General features: G+C 46.9%; 1 protein-coding gene across 2 annotated transcripts in view; it reads right to left on the reverse strand.

The window, feature by feature from the left end:
- Window positions 1-15,205, reverse strand: part of LOC126336277 (caskin-2) — a 942,083-nt gene extending 926,878 nt beyond the window's left edge. Inside the window, exon 1 of one of the 2 annotated variants that reach the window (XM_049999790.1) lies at window positions 14,864-15,205. In XM_049999790.1, the coding sequence (XP_049855747.1) occupies window positions 14,864-14,879 (16 nt within the window). In that variant the 5' untranslated portion in view covers window positions 14,880-15,205. The remainder of the gene's footprint in view (window positions 1-14,863) is intronic. The other variant, XM_049999789.1, reaches the window with a different exon arrangement.
- Between the last annotated feature and the right edge of the window lie 5,645 nt (window positions 15,206-20,850).

Here is a 20,850-nt window from a genome sequence, read left to right on the forward strand (position 1 = left end):
CTCCGAGTAGAGATAACAAAACGCGGCTTCAAACAATGGCACATCCAGGTCCTTACGTTGCATTCATCGAAGCGAAAACTGACAACGTAGGTAAGTTCCATGCTATGGCCATTGCCAAATTGTTTCACGAACATATGCTGGAAGTCAGAGGGCAGATTTGAAACACAGGTTAAAGGTGGGAGTGGGAACGGCGAACGCGGCGTACAGAATAATGAAGTCGCAGACATTAGTCGATCGCTAGGTAGAACCGTATAGGCGACACCACCTAGTCTATAAACAGGGAGTGATACGAGCGGTGGATGTAGATCCTGACACAGACGAGGTAATGCACGAAATAAAATCGTTAGTAGCTGTGAGACTGAATAAAATGGTCTTACAAAATAATACTAAAAGTGACCTGAAACATGAAACACGTGTTCTAACTATTGGTGGGCAGAAACTACCTCAGAATGTGTGTGTAGATTTACTGTACGCGATGCTCAGAGGAACCTTGCAACCCGTACACGTATGTTACTTACGAAGACAATGCCGTAGCAAACCCAGGTGTGACGTGAGTGCTGCTGCTCACCGAACGTCTCTGAATCGGATTCGATGTCCTAAATGAATCGAAAAAACAGATCTTACGCTCAAGTCGCTGCACATCATTAGAACTGGTCACCCACACTCAACAACAGATCGAATGTACTGCCTGACGTAGCTCTATAAGAAGCGAGCCGTTCTGCCGCACCTGCAGTGCAGGTGTAGAGGAGAGAATGCCTGCGCTACGCGACGGCTCACTGCGGACTGTGTGGTGTTACGCCGACACCTTCTGTGACACAGGTCCTAGCCGAGAGTGCAGTAGCGATCAGAAATGGCTGCGAGAGAATAAACTTCTAATACGAATAGTGGAGCGGATAAAAACACGTGATTGAACTAATAAACATCCGGGAGCTACTTTAGGAAGAGGAAATCCCGCATATTGTAATATTTCTGGCTTATTCAACCATCATATTAGGCTCCAGGAAGCTATTCCCAGGGCAGTGGAGATGCAAGAACCATAGAGATGACGCAATGTGGGATAAGGTACCGGTGACAGTTGTTAGATTCGGTACCATTCCCGTGAGAAAGACCGCCTGCATGATGCTGCTGCTGCTCTGTGTTCGGCGGTAGGGCGCCAAAACGTTAAACTAAAGTTGCTATTATTAATTAAAGCTGTCATCCAAATTACATCATTTTTTTAAATAAACGTCTCTCAACAGCCAGCTATCAATCAGTCATTCCAAAATTATTAAAATCAAAGTATTACTAAAACAAAAGACTTACGATATTACTGCCGATGCACTTCGGTGGCGTTCGGGTGACGCCTTGCTGGCTTGGCGCGCGAAGTGTCTCAGGCAGTCCTGCTCTCCAGTTCTGACCGTTCCAGTAGACAGACATGTTGTCTGTTAATAGCAGTATTTGTTTCGTGCAGTTTTATTTACTACAGTTCCGACCGTCGCTAGGTACAGACATGTTGTCTGTAGTAGTAGTATTTGATTCATGTAATTTTATTCTCCAGTTCTGACGGTTCCAGTAGACAGACATGTTGTCAGTGGCAGGATGTATTTCATGTTATTTTAGCCAGATATAATGACTGTGGAAAGATATGTTCAATGCGTTGTGATCAAGAATAGTTTCTCGTGTCTATATCAATAAAAACGCGAGTGGCATCCCAAATGAGTTATAGTTCAATTGTAGCAGCAGTTCCTTGCGAAGTTAATTTCAGCCTCAAGAAAAAGAATCCACGACCTCCGTGCTGTTTTCTGCGCTGGGGACATCATCATCACGAAGACAGCATGTTAGTGAAGAGTACAAGTGTATTCCACACAGGGCAGTGGAAACAACTAGGCACCTCACGTGTACTGCATGCACAGAACAAAGTGCTCAGTGACACGTCATCTGAAGTAATGCAGAGGAGGTAAAGAAGGATGAAAGTATTAACTCTATCTCACTTTTATGCCTTTTTTCTTGCCGTAATATGAATATTGAAACAACTACAAAAACCTAAGTACACAATGGAACGACATTAAATTACATGCCGTTATCGAAATATGAAAACTGCCTCCCGTGAAAACTTCACCTACCCCAAGCTGTCAAGTTGTAGCAGCTGACAGAGGCTCGGCAATCCTGATCCGTGATTACGTAAGTAATCACGGATGGGTCGAAATCAACAACACAGTCGAGGAACTGGAAGCAAGAAGCATTGGACATATTAAAAAGCAGCAAGTGCTATTGAAGTAACCATTGCGATTAAAACTATATCATTTCTGTCAGAGCTCAAGTTGTACGGACAAGTAAGGAGACAATTCTCCGTAGATTACAGCAAGCGGATGGCCCTAAAGTGATTTTCAGAGACGTCAGAACACGCCACCCGACGTGAGGTTGTAGACGGGTTGACGGAGGGGAAAAATGATTCCGGAAATAATCGATGAAGAGAATTTAGTACTGTTGAGTGATGGCTGGGCGAGTCGCCTCTGTCAAGGGAAATCAGCGGCTGACCTAGTTATTGGATCAGTCTAACTGGCTGCTGCCCGCTGCAACACCCACTAGTATCATAGGATCACCTGCCTACCGCTCGCACGGTCAGGAATGGCTCGTTTTGACATTCGTATGGGGATAGGGAATACACGGAAAGCTGACAGAGGCGTACAAGAAATGCGTGCCGTGCCATACAACGCAGAAGCGCTCACTGGCGGCTGCAGGGGGCTCTCGCACAACTTGGACAAGGGCCATCACCGAGAAAGTCTGTGCTGCGACAGCGGCCTCCGAGGGCACGGTGGGATGCGGAATGCCGCGACGTACAGGTGATATGGACGGAGGCGCTAAGGCGCTACAAGGAACTCACCTCGCCTTCAAATGTGCAATAGCGAAAGGCAAACGTACTTTGAAACAAAAGCGAAGAATAAGTTGAGAGGACTTCCGTTTGACTTTCACTAAAGAACCAGCAGTCACAGAGATCTGGCAGGGAGGACCACGCCACGGGACGGTCGTTCATCGGAGGACGTGTTGGAGGGAACTGGCTCACACTACGGCGGATTGCAGACCTCAGTAAAAGGGGCGCGGGTTCGGCCGACGAGCTTTCGCGATCGTATAGCCTGACGGAAACGGGCAAAGCAGCAGTAAATGGGGACCGCACAGCGCCCGGCCCTGACCACGCCAGCTACGGCGTGCTCCGGCACCTCCCACGGCTGGCGAAGGAGCTACTGCTTACTATCTTGAAGATGTGTCGCCACTCCGTCCACCAAGCTATTAACAACAGTGGCGAGTAAGAAACGAGGCGATGAAAGAAATAAGGTCGAATCGGATAGACCGATAACGTTGTTAACGTGGAGATACAAAACATTAGAAAGGTTGATTAAGTGTAGATTAAAGTGGTGGCCGCACAGGCGTTCTGGCGCCGCAACAATTTCAGTTTGACAGAGCAATGGGCACAAACCAAATTCTAATGCTTTTAATAACCGATATTCACGTATCCGTAAGTGAAAGTAAATACTTATTGGCAATTTTATTGGAGTTAACAACAGCCTACGGCAATGGTTCGGTACCGATATTAACACATCAGCTGAATAACTCAGGTGCGCCCGAAAGATTTGCTCGCCGTTGTAACAGGTATTAACGCACCGACAAATCACCAGAGTCGGACTCCGGATGACGAGTGCGGCTTCTCGCAAGATTCTAATTTGTGCCCACTGCTGTTCAACCTCTACAGCAGGGGTATCGCGACCTGGTGCGGGATAACATTAACGTCTTCCAATCTGCTGCCGATCTCTGCACATATGCAAGCGGAAAGATATTAAATCTGACCACTGAGACATTAGGACAGCTAATGAACAATTTCCAGTGTTGGCTGCTAAATAACTCACTCGAAAGATCTCCTAGTAAGACCTCCGTCTGTGTGTTCACTACAGACAGATGTACTGTCTCCTATCAAATAAAAGTAGGGTCATGTACGTTTTCAGTCAAGTAAATTGTCAAATATTTAGGCCTGGAAATAGAACCCAAACTAACATGGTGCGTACATGTTAAAAGAGTAACAGAAAAGTGCGAAAGAGCAGTAAATATGCGAATATCCTAGGGGAGCAGTTACGGATATTGCCTGGGTTCGAGGGGGAGGGGGGAAGGCACCCCAATGTGTACCTACACCCCTTATTCGTTCCTACCTGGACTATGCATGCATTCGCAAGCAAGTCCACTCTACTTAAACTGGACAAAATACAGTGTAAAGCGCTCCGTACCTGCGTCACTGCGATGAAAGTGGCGCCAACAAACGTGCTGCTGTGGCATACCTTAGAACCACCACTGCACCTCCGACGCCTTCATCTCGCGTCTAAGTTCATGTTAGAACGTAGCCAGCTTACGAGAGCGTTACTTACGCAGAATGTCCGGAACGCGGCTATCGACTATTTTACCAGACGCTACTGGGTCAATAAACAAGCGTCGACATAATTATGTTCTACATTACTTTGAAACAGAATAGCTGCAGCACGAAGCCACGCACGCTGCAACTCTGCCGTGTTATGACTGCTGTTATCACACATCCCTCACTCAAATCAAAGTGAACGATCTCAACGATATCTGTAATAACGCTTCGAGAACGTGATGGCAATACGAGATTTAAAACACGTAAGGGATGTCAAAAATGCAAATAGCACCGGATGTGCGTTCGTAGACAACGTAAGCTCGGGATGTTATAAATTACCTGAATATCTGTCTATTAACCTGAAGATCTGTCTATTACGACGGCGGAGGCAGTGACCACTTTAGCAGCACTTTAAGTACTCAGAAAAATGCACTGAGAGCAAAATTATCATCTTAGCAGACTCCCGAGCAGCAGTTAGATCTCGGAGGAAGAATGTACACAGCGACACAACAAACCCGTTCATTTGCGAAATCATCCAGCAATCGAGTGGGCTACAAAATGAGCAGAGAGAGATAACAAAGGCCGCCCAGCCCAGCCGGCTGAAGAAGGCGCAGCTGCAGGACCGGCGCTTCCGCACGCAGGCGTCACGTGGCGATGCGGGCGCGGCGAGGAGCGGGGTGTGCACGGGCCGGCGGCGGGGGTGGGGTGGGGGGGTGGGGGGGGGGCGCCGGCCGCCGCACCTCGGCACGGCCCGTGCTTCCGGCAGCAGTTCCTCGACACTACCACTGCACCAACGAAATTCAGTCGAGCTCGTTTTAAAAAACATTTGCACGCCCAGGGACTGATCGACGGGCCTCTTCGTACTTGTGCAAATGAAGGAGGCGCGAACCGTATAACGTCCTCAACAGACAGACGGGACAGACGAGACACTAAATCAACTGAGTGCTACGGGGTACAAAGCGCCCCCCTCTCCCCCCTGCGTTATCACTAAGTAGGTGGCAACAGATGTCAGGGTGTATGACACGAACCCGCGTACTGAGCGCCCTGGGAGTGTTCGTGTGATCAGTCACATCGAAATGTATGTCCCCCGAGTACGGAGGAGGGGGCGAGGGCGGAAGCGAAAAAGTTGCAGCTCCGCCCGCAAGGAGAACCCCACTCACCCAGCACGTAAACTCAGTTCCAGTTTTACAAAATGATTTAGTTAAAATGATACACCTGTCGTAATTGCCTTATATATATACCGATAAGCGAAGTGCATACATACAAATTTTATACAATTGAAGTATATTGCTGCAAAAGAAGTATATTTTGCTATAACTGCGTTGAAATTTGTACATAAGTAATAACCATAACTCATAGTCGTTACTGATGTGCTTAGTTGTTTGTAATGTCATTAAACCAAAAGCGAAAGCAAACAAATAAAATAAAAACATGTGTCGGTGACACCGAGTGTGTTCCCTAACTGCGGTCAGAGGGAGAGTTGCCCATTTCACTTCGCGCACCCGTTAATGCTGCACTCCCGCGTGATCACGCCACAGGAGGGTGGAAAAGAGGAGAGTCGAAAAAGCGTACGTTCAAATTTCGTCGAATGTTTTCGACTGTACCTTGTAGCTCCAACCAGTTCTCCAGAGCAGAAATTGAAGTCGCGCTGCAGCCGAAAGGCGTGCCATTACGTTCGAAAGGTATGCAGCCGCATAATATCGTTAGAGACGGGTCGTAACGTCCTAGGGTGCCACATTTCTGTCGCGCATCGCACGGCGATCTATCGGTTCCGACCGACAATGTGCGGGAATCGATGCCCCAGGGAAAGGGGTGGTTTCGTTCGGCCTCTTTTGCCACTTTCCGAGGTTTTTTCGCGTCGGTTCTGAACGGCGGGGTGTGTCGAATGTTTTCCTCGCCCAGTCGTAAGTGCAATACGTCATTTAAACGCCGGTGATCTCCTCAGCAGAGACCTCAAAACAAGTAGCGAAAGGCGTGTGCGAGCGGCTGCGACGCCCTTTCGTCACCTGACAGGTGCACGGTGGCACGACATTGGGTGCCAGTGTTGATCGTTAAGCCACCTTACAGCTGAGCTGCGGCCTTCTCTCCGCACGTGTGGACACCCGTCATCCAGCCCGACGATGACGTCGCAGGCCGGCACGCTTGTGCAGCGTCACACGGGAAGGTCGAGCCAGATTTCCAGGTCGCGCGTCGCAATGGCAGAAAATTACGGGGTGATCCTTTAATTTTGTTACGCACTCTAATTATCAGCTACTACTTGCTCTGTATGTGGTACCACAAATCCAGTCGCACCACCAGATATATGTTTAACGTTATACGGCGCTGTGTACACAAAACCCAAATGACATTGTGGATTTTCGGACTCGACGGCAGGGACCCGGCTCCCGAAAGACGCGGTACGCGTGTCGTATTGCGTGCGGCGGCCCGGACGGCGGCTGGCTGTGTTCTGCCTGCAGCTGCACTGGCCGCAGGCCCAGCTGGAACGGGCGTGTCGTGTCGGCAGCAGCGCACGACTGCCAGCAGCGGCTGCCGCCGGCCACTCCAGCTATCACACACTTTCAAAATTACGATTCGCCTGCACTCTTCGCCAGAGAACTCACTTTCCTTTTTTGTTTCTTAGCGACAATTATCGCCACAATTTCACACACGGATCGGAGCCACAATTTTATCGATGACTGAGGCTCCAGAGGAAGGGGGAAGGTCCCGTCGACGCTGAGATCGTCGCCGTGTCGCCTTAAGCTACTACACGGAAACCACGGGACGAGGGTGACGGGAAAGGTATCTGGACGGCCGTTTCCAGCCTCCCGACAACTGCGTCATTTCTCTCGGTCGACAATTCGATCGTAGTTATGTCTGTCTCCAGACAGAAATATACTGGTACCATTCTAAGTGCACGAAATAATCTCGCACCAGCTAAAGCCTTCACACTTATCGCCAGTGCGTGACAACGCGGATGGCATTTCATTACTGTCTGCTGTTCCCATACTGGGAGAGTACTCCGTCTATTTTTCCTCTACTTCTTCATATCAAATTAACCAAATCAAATAAATGCTTCGTCATAAGATTTTTTTTTAAATTTATTTAATAACACGACGAACAGATACGAATCTGAGAGGCACTAGTGCAATCTTTCGATTAGGGTCGCTGTACACAAGAAAACACCTGGCGAGCAGTGAGGAAGTGTGTTGGTACGTAGGAGGAGCCGATGATAACCGCTGTAAGCCCCCACAAAAGATGAGGCCTCAGTCAATGTTTTGTCACCTTATGTCTTGAGTTCTAGTGAAGAGAGGTCGTGTTTAGATATGAGATGCGTGTAGTAGGTTTCACGGTATCTGAATAATAATGTCCCTCAGTGCAAAAATATGAGGCCTTTTTATTTTCTTCCACGCACCACGAAAAGGTCATGACACTTGCTACTGCCTGCAAGTTAGGAACAAGTCCGGTAAAAATGGAAATTACACTGCCTACACGGTCAGTCGTAAGTTTTGCGGCTTCGGAAGAAGGAGATGCACCTAACAGGAGTGTATAGATCTTGACTACATGAAAGTAAGTTACCTTAAAACGGACTCAACGGAAACAAAGGATAAAAATCCAAAATTTGGGCATTAATTGAAAATAATTGATTTCTATTAATTTCTTTATTTATGTACCCTTTCTTCTTCTTATTGTTATATATACACAGGAGTTCTGAGCGAGAAGTGAAAAGCCGAGAAAAGAGAGACGTTAACTGGTACGTTAGACGCACTATGAGAAAACGTGAGTTCACGAGGTGGCACAACGATTAACTGCACTTGAATGTAGGTAAGGCGGCAGACACGATGCACGAAAGGAATATTACTTTCTATGGGTAACAAGACCGAAAGGATTTTTGCCTGTTTGCGTTCCTGGTTCACTGACAAGGGAACCTCCCCATTGCACCCCCCTCAGATTTAGTTATAAGTTGGCACAGTGGATAGGCCTTGAAAAACTGAAGACAGATCAATCGAGAAAACAGGAAGATGTTGTGTGGAACTATCAAAAAATAAGCAAAATATACAAACTGAGTAGTCCATGCGGAAGATAGGCAAGGTCAAGGAGAGTGTGGACTAAGGAGCGCCGTGGTCCCGTAGTTAGCGTGAGCGGCTGCGGAACGAGAGGTCCTCGGTTCAAGTCCTCCCTGGAGTGAAAAGTTTACTTTTTTTTAAAGTTATGATCTGTACATTCGTTCATTGACGTCTCTATTCACTGTAATAAGTTTAGTGTCTGTGTTTTGCGACCGCACCGCAAAACCGTGCGATTAGTAGACGAAAGGACGTGCCTCTCCAATGGGAACCGAAAACATTTGATCGCAAGGTCATAGGTCAACCGATTCCTCCACAGCAAAACACGTCTGATATATTCTATACGACACTGGTGAGGGCATGTGCGTCACATGACAGCAATATGTTATCGACCCACCTAACTTGTACAGTTGGCGAATGGGTAAAAAGATTAAACATTGCCCGATTTAGGTTTTCTTGTGGATGTGAGAATTACTCCCAAGAAAGTGATGAAAACATAAGAGTTTGTCACATAAACTGCAACAAATGAATCCAACAGTTTCACAGTCGCACATTTTTCCCTGTGCTCTATCAAAACATATGTTTTTAACGTTTTCGAATTTTTCCGTGTGTAGACCGTCAAATCCTGCATATGTCCAAGAAAATCTGAACATGTCCTGGAATTTTGGAGAGCGAAGTTAAATATGTCTGAGTGCCTGAACATTGATAATTGCCTGAAAATAAAAAATAAAATATTACGTTCGAAGCAAGACTTGAACCAGCTGCTCACGCTAACAACGGGACAACGGCGCTCCTGGACTCAGAATGTCCTTCATGTTGCATATGTTCGCCTGGACTACTCAGTTTCCATATTTTGCTTATTTTTGCTTCTTCATAGTTCCACACAACTTCTTCCTGTTTTCTCGATTGATCTGTCTTGAGTTTTTCAAGGCCTATCCACTGTGCCAACTTATAACTAAATCTGAGGGGGGTGCAATGGGGAAGTTCCCTTGTGATATTGGTTCAAATCACTATGGAACTGCTGAGGTCATCAGTCGCCTAGAACTTAGAACTACTTAAACCTAAGTAACCTAAGGACATCACACACATACGTGCCCGAGGCAGGATTCGAACCTGCGACCGTAGCGATCGCACAGTTCCAGACTGTAGCGCCTAGAACCACTCGGCCACCCCAGCAGGCTCACTGAGATTGAACGCGGTCTTCAGGAAGTAATGGGTCTCAAACTAAAAGATCGAGAAAAGTGACAATTGTCAAGAAGAAACTTGCAACGCATATGCATTTCCCAGAAATGTGAAATGTGAGGCGCGCAACACGTGGACAAGAGCAAGAGAGGAGGGGGCCGCTGCCGTCCAGCACGACGACTCAGTGTTTCAGTCCACATTACACAGGCGGAGGCGACAGCTCTTTCGAATCACGCACCAATTATAAGGTCCGGAAACTCAGCTCGTCCTACAACCCAAAGCGATATGTGGTTTTCCTAATCTATTCTCATTTGATCACGAAACTCGTCGAGGAGATTTAGTTTCATCGTGGACAAGTAATGCTTACACTTTATTACAATGAATGAAGCTAAGATTTCAGATCATACTCTGCGTTCCTTACGTGTTCCTCGTGTTATTTACTTGCTAAGATTGCGAGAGGCGCTACAGTTTCGCGAGAAACGCCGAGTCGCGCCGGCGTTCACAAATCCCGTCCCTGCTGCTACGACAGCAGGCTAGTTGGTCGTTTTCGTGATTCTGCTTCTACCTACATTCGTCTATTGGCGAAATCAAAGAGAGCAGCAAAAATAAAGCCCGAAAGAACAATTTCGGTCTAACCTTGTGTCAGTAATTAATTTTGACAAAACCAGAAACTACATTTCATTATTTTACAACGGAGTCTAAAAAGGAACAAGACAAATAAGTAAAAAACTATTCATCGTTTCCTCTACAAAAAAACCCAGAAAATTAGTTTTATGAAAACCAAACACTAGGCCGACAAAATTTGCAGCAACGTTAAGGAAATGCGTGTTACAAAACACTGGTTGGAGTGATCTTTCAGCACTGACCGCCGACCTGGGAAGAGCGCCTCGCTTCGCCGTGAATCGTTTAGAAAGCACGGGGGCGCCGGCTGCGGCGCCAGGGAGCGCAGGCGAACGCAGCGGGCGAGGCCCGCGGATTACAGGTACTCCTGCTGTAGACGGTGTTGCCTTCAGGAAAGGGGCATCGCCAGAGGACCGTAAGGGAATTTAGAAATACTGGACACAAAATCTGCACTCGGTGCAGTGACTGGTAGCAGGATGAATCGAAGAGACGAGGGGAAATAATCCGATAGCGACCGATTACATGATTAATGGCGAACATCGGAAGAACGCTGCACAGTAGCCACGAACCGACACGAAAGGAGACTGTGAGGATAGCGTGGTCGTTTGCACACAGAGCAGTACAGTGGCTGTTAGGATCTGGGCCGCAGCAGCTTCCTGCAACCGCCTGCAGAGCGGCCGTGTTGTACCCGGCTGCCGTGCGCCGCGGGTCCCGTACTTGGGCAACAAATGGTTCAGATGGCTCTGAGCACTATGGGACTTACTGCTGTGGTCATCAGTCCCCTAGAACTTACAACTACCTAAACCTAACTAACCTAAGGACAGCACACAACAGCCAGCCATCACGAGGCAGAGAAAATCCCTGACCCCGCGGGGAATCGAACCCGGGAACCCCGGGTGCGGGAAGCGAGAACGCTACCGCACGACCACGAGATGCGGGCACTTCGCAACAGGTAAGGGTCTGAATCTGATGACGTACGTTGCACCGGGTTCTTAACAGCTCAGCAACAGCTGCCGTACCACACTAAAGTAATGTTCGACCTATCATTCAGTAGTGTGTGGGTCCCCGGTGAAAGGAAAAAGATAACGATAGCCCTCCGCACCCCTCACATCCGACGTCTGATCTTTGCCGCCACCAGGAAGACGTTGGAAAGCTCACTTGAAAACAGATGCAAGGATTAGCAAACACACAGTTGTCGTATCGAGACTGAATATTGCGACACCCACATCCTCCAAAAATAAACGACAATATATCTATTTAAAACAGCAGGTAAAAACTAGCAAAGTCACTTGTAGAAATCAAACACACAGTGAAACTTTTGTCGGGGAAGAAAGCGTGGCATGGTAGAGAATACAGACGCTGTTATGAACGTGGCTACAGAGCAGCAGTGACATGCTCTTCCCCTTGGTGACTGTCGAACGTGGGACAGTGGGTTCGGACGAGCAGCAGATCACTGCTACTGTCGTCGATTCCTCGTGTGGAGCACTCCCCAGCCACGCGCCGTTCTTCTCTGCGGTTCACCGTTGTCAGTCCGTGAAAAGGAGCGACGCGACGCTCACACGACTGTGAGTGCTTTCCTTACACCCACCACACGCGTCACCTCCTAGCGAGGACTGCTCCACACAGCAAGCACAACCACAACTACGGTCGAGGACAAGCTTTTTGAAAGATGCCCAGGAAATGCGCAAGCGGCAGAAGAAACTCGCCTGGACCAGTGAAAAGGAAGGGGGCAGTGAATCAACCCCACTCATGATACTACTCCTTTACGTCAGTGTGGCTGGACTGTCTCGAGTAGCCTTATAGACAAAGGGTGGAAATTGGCATTTCCACAGTCAGTTTAGTTGAGGGGGGGGGGGGGGGGGGGGCAGGTCGTCAAACGGGCAGACCAGAGCACGAGAGGCACCACAGGACATTACAACTGCCACTGCCTGTACTTTCACAAACGTGTCAGCGTGACCAGGAAGCATTCAGGATGAGCACTGATAGCAGTGCAAGTTCAGAAACATAACAAAACAATGTTTGTTACACGTGGCATTTCGTCTTTTTTCACTTACTATTGGCTGCATTTGTTGCTATAGGTACACTTTTCTTCATAAGTAAGACAGATTCTTCGGTGAATTTTGCACAGCATACAAACCATACTTACAGCTGTATGAAACTGCAGAGTATTTAATTTATGAAAAAATGAATTAGCTGTTACACTTTAAACTTCATGTTTTATAGTTAATTATGTCAATTTTACCACACTTTTTAATAGGTTTGGAAAATTCTAGAGTTTTGCATTAAGCATTTTGTGTGAAAATTCATCTAAGAATCTATCAGTTATGAAGAAAAGCGTACCTATAGCAACAAATGCAGGCAATAGTAAGTTAAAAAAATGATGAAATTTCACATACAAAAAAAATTATTTTGTTATGTTTTTGAACTTACACTGGTATGAGTGTGCATGCTAAATTCTTCCTGGTCACGCTGCCACAGTTTTGTGAATTTATTTGTGAAAATATAGACAGTGGAAATTAAAATGTCCTGTGATGCCTCTCTTGCTCCGAATCGGCCAGTTTGACGTCCTGCCCGCCTTACATGAGTATCTGGAGTGAATACTGAACACTCAGTCAGCGGCTTAAACTGGAACCCGTCCACAAAATGCATGCCGGCCGACACGGAGGGCCTACAACTACAGCGAAGGACACGGCAGTAACACAGGCTGTAAGGCTGTACACCGTGTTGTTAAACAGTGTGAAAAGTATAACATTTTATAAAATTTAGCACGATCTTTTCTTAGGTTCTACAGACTGTATTTCTTGTGACACACACTAACTGAAATGAGCAGTGACACGTCTGTACGCATTTCTGCGGTCACGCCCTACCCTCTGGTAGAATACGGTTCCACACCGTACGTGTCACACCAGCCTGTTGCCGTAACACACGCACGCACTGACGCAACAGCACGATACAAAACACCGTGCTGACAGCAGCCTCCAAACCCAGCACGTCGCTTTCCTACAGCTACTGTACACGCGTCTGTACTGCGCAAGCGGCTGCACTGTGCGCGGCAGTGCGTACATACCTCGTGGCTGTCCGAGCTTAGCTGCTTTACTCGATTCATCCCGATGCCAGTCACAGCCCTAATACGGCGACTCCTGTACGTTATTCCTTTCCGCGACACTGACTGCTGCGGCAATAGAATCGCCTCGTATAGTCTTCCGGTATAACCGCTTTCTAAATTTATGGAACAAGATCTCGCGAGAAATGCATAATTTTTCTTCTAAACGTTGCTGCATAATCTTATTAATTACAAGTGTTATACTGTTGTAGGGACTGTATTAACTCGTTTATAGTATCTTAAGGTAATCCGGAGTAAACTTAAAAACAAACTAAAATGTAAGCCCTGCTTTCATAATCGTCTTTGTGTGATTTTAACTCACGGAGGAGCATTAATTTCAAGGTGAATTACCGTTACGGACTTGACACCGACGAAACGTCTCGAAACAGATGAAGTTTCGAATATCGCGCAGCTGCTGCGTATTGGCAATTAACGACCTGTGCTGATTTTTCTCTTCCCACGGAAACTATTTTAACGAAGCGAAGAAGACTGCTAGCGAGGTGCCTGCGAGTTCGTTCCATCTGTGCTTTCCTCTTGTTAAGCATTCTCTAGGACGTCTCCGAAAGTTTGACCCGAAGGCTTTCGATCAAAGGCCTGTCTGGGGGTGTTGCAAGACGACGAAGCGAGCGGCGCGGCGCAGCTGCGGCCGGCCCTCGTGCACGCAGCTGCAGCTCTAGTTGTAGTCGCATGCGTCCGCCAGCTGCTGTGCTTCGGAAGCGGCCCTGCCCACTGCCGCTGCCGGCGACCTACGCGCAGACCCACCTCGCGCCCGTTTCTCTTCTACCTGGTCCGCCGCCTTTGTCGCGGGAGCCTGTCTATTCCTCACCTGTTTCAATTGCGCAATGCTTCGCGGCTGTCACTCAGCAGGAATGGCTGCCAACCGTCTTTAAAGCAGTGCGCCCGTACCGCTACGAAAACAGGGAATCCTTTTCTTTTTTTCTGCAAATCTTTAAGTTGTTTTGGATATTAATATAATTACGTAACCAGCAATTGTTTATTTACAGTGCACGTTCAGGTATTCGGAATATAGTTCTTTTTACGTTTCTCTGTCAAAACGGCTTGTGCTAACAGCCACCCGCTGTCCGTATCTGGTGCAATTGTCCAGATTTGACACGTCAATACCACAGTCAGCAATGCGAACCTCCACGAAACATGCCACAGATATAACAATGGCCGACGTTTTCCTCTCTCTAGACGTATCTGAACGACTTTGCTCGACGAAATTTTGGACAAAAGGCATCAACGATCCAGTCAGGCTCTTCTGACACTCGTAAGAGCATCAGATGGGTCCGTGTGCCCAATTGCGAGCAGCAAGCCGAGGTGGTGGAGTGATGGGTTACCAACAACGAACGCTACAGTTAAGTTGTCACAGGAGGATCTGTTTGGCAACTAACGACAAGTGCTCGGTACAACGCCAGTAAGTCAAACGTGTACCAGCAGCACGCGTCGCCGCCTTCACTGCCCCGCGTCGAAGCACCCACCGGAACGGCCTTTGCTGCCATCCCGCGCCACAGACCGCACACACCGGCAGCCACTTACCGCTTATTCTCCGCATAGCAGCGCCGGCCGGTGTCCGCTCCTCGAAGTACGTATCCACACTCGGCTGTTTCTTTTCCCCTGGCGGTGCACAACGACAAAATGGAAGCAGCGGTTCGCTACACACACCACACGCTCAGCACTGCACAGTCGGCTGCGATCAGCCGGGGCCCGTCTCCATGCCGCCACACACTCACACTTAAACACACCCACACACACGCGCGCGCGCGCACAGCACCCGCGACCGCACACCGCGCCGCGTCCCGTCCCGTAACGTCGCGGCGCCGCGTCACGTCCGCCAATGCCGAGCCGAGCGACCACGGCGACGCGCTGCGTGGCGACTGGCGGAAGGCGGTGTTGGAGAGCCGGGCTGAGCGATGGGGGTTGGGGGGGGGGGGGGGGGGGCGACGAGTGGAGGGGAGCCCGGCTGCTCGATAAGCGAGGCGAGCGCCCCGCCGGCTGCCTGCGCATGCGCCGTGCCTCACCGCTTCCACCTGGTCCTCAGGTGCTCTCGTTCTTGTTTACGTGTCGCGTACAGAAACGGGGAACTGCAACACCCTCTATTTCCACTGACAGTATCGTAACGAGTCCTTTCTACTTTAATTCTTCCTCTGTACTTGTGCAATATATCACAGTTAGGCCGCCGTCACAAGTTTGTCCGCCGTGGCTGCCGGTCGCTCTCGAACGACCTGCCGACTGCTCACGGAACACGACCTGCTCCTCGTCACGATTTGCGAGCCCAGCGCTCTCCAGCTGTCGGTTTCAGACTGACTACTTAAAGTATGCTGTCTGACGACGCTTCCCACCCGCACAGTACACACCACACGTTCTCGATGTTGCACTGGCTAGCGTCACTCTCAGCTAACGTACTTCACCACACAGATTTCAACAACAGAAATTCGTTTCGTAATTTGGTTTGAACGGAAATGTTTTTTTTTTTTTTTTCGAAGTTGCTCGTGTCATCGAAGGAGATAAGAGCAGTATTTACCGGTAAGGTACAAATAGGAAGCAATCTATAAAACGGAGAGATAAGTACCGTTATAATTATTAAAGTGTAGCTGCTTGTAGAGGTCCAGTGTGGGCTATAATTATCGTACGGCACGGAAACTGAGAGGTATGCTGATGCATTAAAGCGGAACCAATTTACGCTCCAAAAAAATTATTTCATAGTTTGGCCAGCAGTTGAAGGTGTGAACACAAGGAAGACGTATAGAAATGTTTCCGCGTCTAATGGATTAGGAACGGGCAGAAAAGGTGAAACAACTGAGAAAGGCGTAGTGTCGATTCAAATATTAAGCGCCGCTTAGACAGTTTCTTCGGTACGATCACCGGAGACGTCGACGAGATGGTACATGCGTAAAACGACGTTATCGACAGTCTCTCGCAGAATTTCCGGTGGATTCTGAGCAACGTGTCTCTTTATACTGGCCTTCACATCAGGTAGGGCCCGGATGTGTCCCTGGTAAAGGAGTTCTTTCCTATTTCCTCGAAGCCTACCTAAAGTCACACAGATTCTGATCAGTTCATCTTGAGGGCCGCTCATCTGGAAAACCTTCCATCTCTAGACGAAGGTTCCATTAAGCAGACCTTTCACTAATGAAGTGTTATCCCAGCTTGCACGAAAACAGTGTTTGCACGCAGCAGCAGCCACACGCAGCAGCAGCCACGTGCTGGAGAGCAGATGCCGATAACGCGCAGACGTCACGGTCCACGTGGCCCGAGTCCACAGTGCAGTGGGTCTCGGTGCACAGCACACCGTTCCACAGCATCCCAACATCGCACCGCAGCCCGCTGTGCAAAGCGTGCGGCGTCACCCCACAGACTGTTGTCCGGCGACATATCGACCTCGTTCCGTGTCCGAAAAAGAAGATACAATTGCCAACGCTCGTGCGGATTATGAAGTTTCAGGATCTTGTACGGGTACGGCACTAGCGACCCAGCCAGCAGCTTCCACCAGGACTGGACGCCGGCCTCTTCACCGCGCCCCCCCTTCTCTAGACCGTTTACGTCTGCGGTCAGTCGACGATGGCCTCTGTAGCTGCTGCCGGTCACCAGCAGCACACGCCTCTCTTCTCGCTCACCTTAACACTTGTCAAACGACAGCCTGCATGCGACACCGTCATAAAAGCAGTGCACACTGCCACCAGATCTGCACTTTGTGACCAAAATCGGAACCAATTTTTTCCAGCATAAGTTACCTCCACATTAACCTGTTAGCACATGTACCAAGTTTCCGCTGCCGTACGATAATTACAGCCCACACTGGATCTCCGTGAGTGGCTGCATTTAATTATAACCACCCGGTACATCTACTTGAGACAAACTTTCGCAATAGGAAACGCTTCCAGGGCGTGACTCGTGTTTACCTGCCGACGTAGGCTGGCAGCCACGTTAAGTTTTCTGGCCACTGGAGAAACGTTCCAGGCATTCGCCTCTGCAACAAGAATTCCAACATATACGTAATTTATAATAAATAACATTCACTGCTGCTGACAGTACTTCTACTGAATTAATGAGAAGCTTTTAGAAAACAAAAGGTGAAAAAATTTGGAAGGAGGTGGACGCAAAGCTGCTACCGTTAACAGTTCACGACGCTATAATCCACACCATAGCGTCGATATGGCAGCTAGGTCTACGTATACGCATATACAAATGTCATTACTTGATGTTCATCTGTGACAGATTGAAACAAAACGACGCGCTTTTTTTAGATCATCATTCTGTCGTACACATTCATTGCTCACGAGTTATAAGACTAAAAGCATCAAACACGGGAAGCCTTTAAATATAGATAATCTGTCTCCTTTCATTTTATTATGACACAGCTTACCTGAGAAGAAGCGTTTTCGTCGGGGTTCTCGATTTGCTGCTGCTTTGAAACAACTTGTACTACCACGATGTACGCCTTCTTCTTCTTTTTCTGATTTTACGGACTCATTGGGCCACTTCAGTCTGTCATTTTCTGGCCATCTTCTTCACCGGGTTTTCTTTCCGAACTGCCCAGAATCTTTCCGTTCGTTTGACGTTTTCTGTCGTTCCACATCTATGCATCTATAAATGCCCTTCTTATTCTTTGCCGTCGGTCTATTTTTTGTTTAATTCTTACTTCCCTGTTTCTCAGTTTCTTTAAATTTTCTGTTATCTTTTGCAGATAGTCGAGAGTTAATTCTAGCTTTTTCACATCCGCCCTTATTTCCTTTATTCAACCTACATGTTGCTTCACGTTCCAAAGTTTGTCTTCCATTTTTATTGCTAGTCTCCTTTTTGGTATCCCTATAACGTGACAATAAAAAGAGATCCCTTTTTCCGTATTGGGTATGTACTGGGCTCCAGTCGCCGTACACTACTTCATTTAGCACTGTTATCCTTTTCCATCTTTTTGATACTTCTTATTAACGCATGTTATAGCTATTTTTCTCTCTACTTTTAGGGTTTTGGCGATTCCGTTTTCCGGGAGACTTTGAGTTTTACTTCCGTATGTCACCTCTTGTTGAACAGCCGTCTTGTCATGTAATGTCTTACTTTAGTTCTCATTGTTACACATGTGCACATGTAGACCATTCTAATTTTTGAGCTTTTAACATTTTCGTAGTTCTTTCTTGTCACCGAGGGATGTGGCGCAGTGGTTAGCACATTGGACTCGCATTCGGGAGCGCGACGGTTCAATCCCGTCTCCGGCCATCCCGATTTAGGTTTTCCGTGATTTCCCTAAATCGTTTCAGGCAAATGCCGGGATGGTTCCTTTGAAAGGGCACGGCCGATTTCCTTCCCAATCCTTCCCTAACCCGAGCTTGCGCTCCGTCTCTAATGACCTCGTTGTCGACGGGACGTTACAACACTAACCACCACCACCACCACCATCTTCCTTGTCATGCGGGTTTCTCGTCCACATTTTATACTTACAGTTTCTCCTAAGTATTTAAATTGTTTCACTATTTTTACTTTCCTGTTGTTTGTCGTCATGTGGTTGATTACTAGAGGAGTTGCTTGCAGTATCCCACTCTTACGAATATCTGGACCCCTATTTTTGTGCTATATTTTGTAGGCTTGTTATTTAATTTCTGGCATCTCGAATGTTATTAGCTAATGATGCTAAATCATCTAAGAATTCCAAGCAATTTAAGTTTGTTTCGTCTTTCTCGGTTTCAATTCTTCTGTTTTTGGGATATTCTTTGTACCACTCCTTCATCACGTACTCCAGAGCACACCTGAAAAGTAATGGCGATGAACCATCTCCCCTGTCTTAACCCTCCTCTGAACTTCACCTTAGATTTGGTGTTTGTTAGAGTTAACTTCATAATGGGATGAAGATTGAAATTCCTTAGTATCTTCATCTTAGAAAATATGTGGATACAATTATAAGCTTTTTTGTAGTTTACAAAAGTTATGACTTGCTTTTGTTTTCTTTTGTAGTAATCCATTACCAATATCAAAGTGCTTATCCTTTCTGGGGAGCTTCTCCAGGGTCTAAATCCTCCTTGGTATTCTCTTAGTTCCTTCTCAAGATGGTCTTTACAACGATTCTAGAGAATTGTTGACACAACTTTACATGTTATACACAAAAGGTAAATTCCTCTATAATTATCTGGATTTGATTTGCTCCCTCTGGATGGATTACAGCTGTAGTCCATTGTTCTGGTATTTCTTCTTTGCTCCAGACTTTAACTGTGTATTGGTGTTATGATATCTTCACTGGTTCTGCTGAATATTTCCAAAGTTCCGCAAATGTTTGATGTTCTCCACTTGCTTTGAAGTTTTTGAGCTCTTTCAAAGCTTTGTAAACTTCATGAATTGTGGGCGGGTTTATATTCTCTGATGCTGTTCTAATAAGGGTATATACGAGAAACGTTACTGTTTAAATTTTTGTATTTTTCTACTGCTGGGGGCCATCTTATTATTTTTATTCTTTGACATTAGTGTTGGAGGATCATATCTTTCTAGTTGTCTGCTAAATATTTTGTACTAATCCCCTCAGTTTGTTTTCTCGCTATCATTAGAAGTGTGCAGTTTTATTATTTTTCGGGTTATATTTCTTTGTTCTGTGAATTCCGAGTCCGATCCTTCTGTTTCATCACTCTGGTGCCTTAACGACGCTCGGTGTCTATCTACCAGTGTTGTATTACCATGATCGTTCCACTATTGGTGTTTCTTTCTTGGATTTATCGGAGCTACCTGTTCAGCTATTTGTTTCAACTGCGGAACTATTTCCACTCGATCATCTGTTATTTTTATATTACTTGTTTGTTCTCCGTATTACTTGTTACTTCTGAATTCCTGAGGGTCGTAACTTCTCTTTCTTAGGGGGGTAGACTTTTTTATTTGTCAGATGTGAATTAAATTTTTGTTTTTGTCATGCAATGATCTTATCCAATATCACTCCCTTTGAGAACTTTCTCATTATGGATTTCCTTGTGGTAATTTTTATCCACACAGACAGGATCAAGATGACATTCTTGTTTTTCCAGTCTGAATGTCTCAAAGTTTTGAGCTTATTTTGTTTTCCCTCGAAGTACGTTGAGTGTGAGATCGTGTCGTGGTTTCTGATGAATTTCACCAGCCTCGTGCCATTCTTATTTGCTCGTCTTTGTGCTGGCCGTTTTCCTATTATGTCTCTATATCTCTTTTCCCTTCTTAACAGGGCATTGAAATCTCCAATTACAGTCACGGTGTGATTTCTATTTGTGTGTATTTTCGTCTGATCTAAAAGCTCCCAAAATTCATTCACACCTTCTCTGTGTTCTTTCTTATTATTTTTATCATTAGTTGGGCTATGGGCATTTATTATTGTGTACATTCTGGTAGCAGCTTTTATAGTTAGTGTTGACAGCCCGGGAGATTCTATTACGGATTCAATTATTTTCAGACTGATCACATTTTCCGTTCCGAACTGTGTGTGACCATTGCTTCGATATTCATTTTCCTGGTTTTCCCCAATCAGTGTTTCTCATTTCTTGGAGTCGAGCTACTAGAAACCCTCTGCGGTCCATTTA

The sequence above is a fragment of the Schistocerca gregaria genome, chromosome 2, assembly GCF_023897955.1.
Source record: "Schistocerca gregaria isolate iqSchGreg1 chromosome 2, iqSchGreg1.2, whole genome shotgun sequence".
Taxonomy (NCBI): Eukaryota; Metazoa; Arthropoda; class Insecta; order Orthoptera; family Acrididae; genus Schistocerca; species Schistocerca gregaria.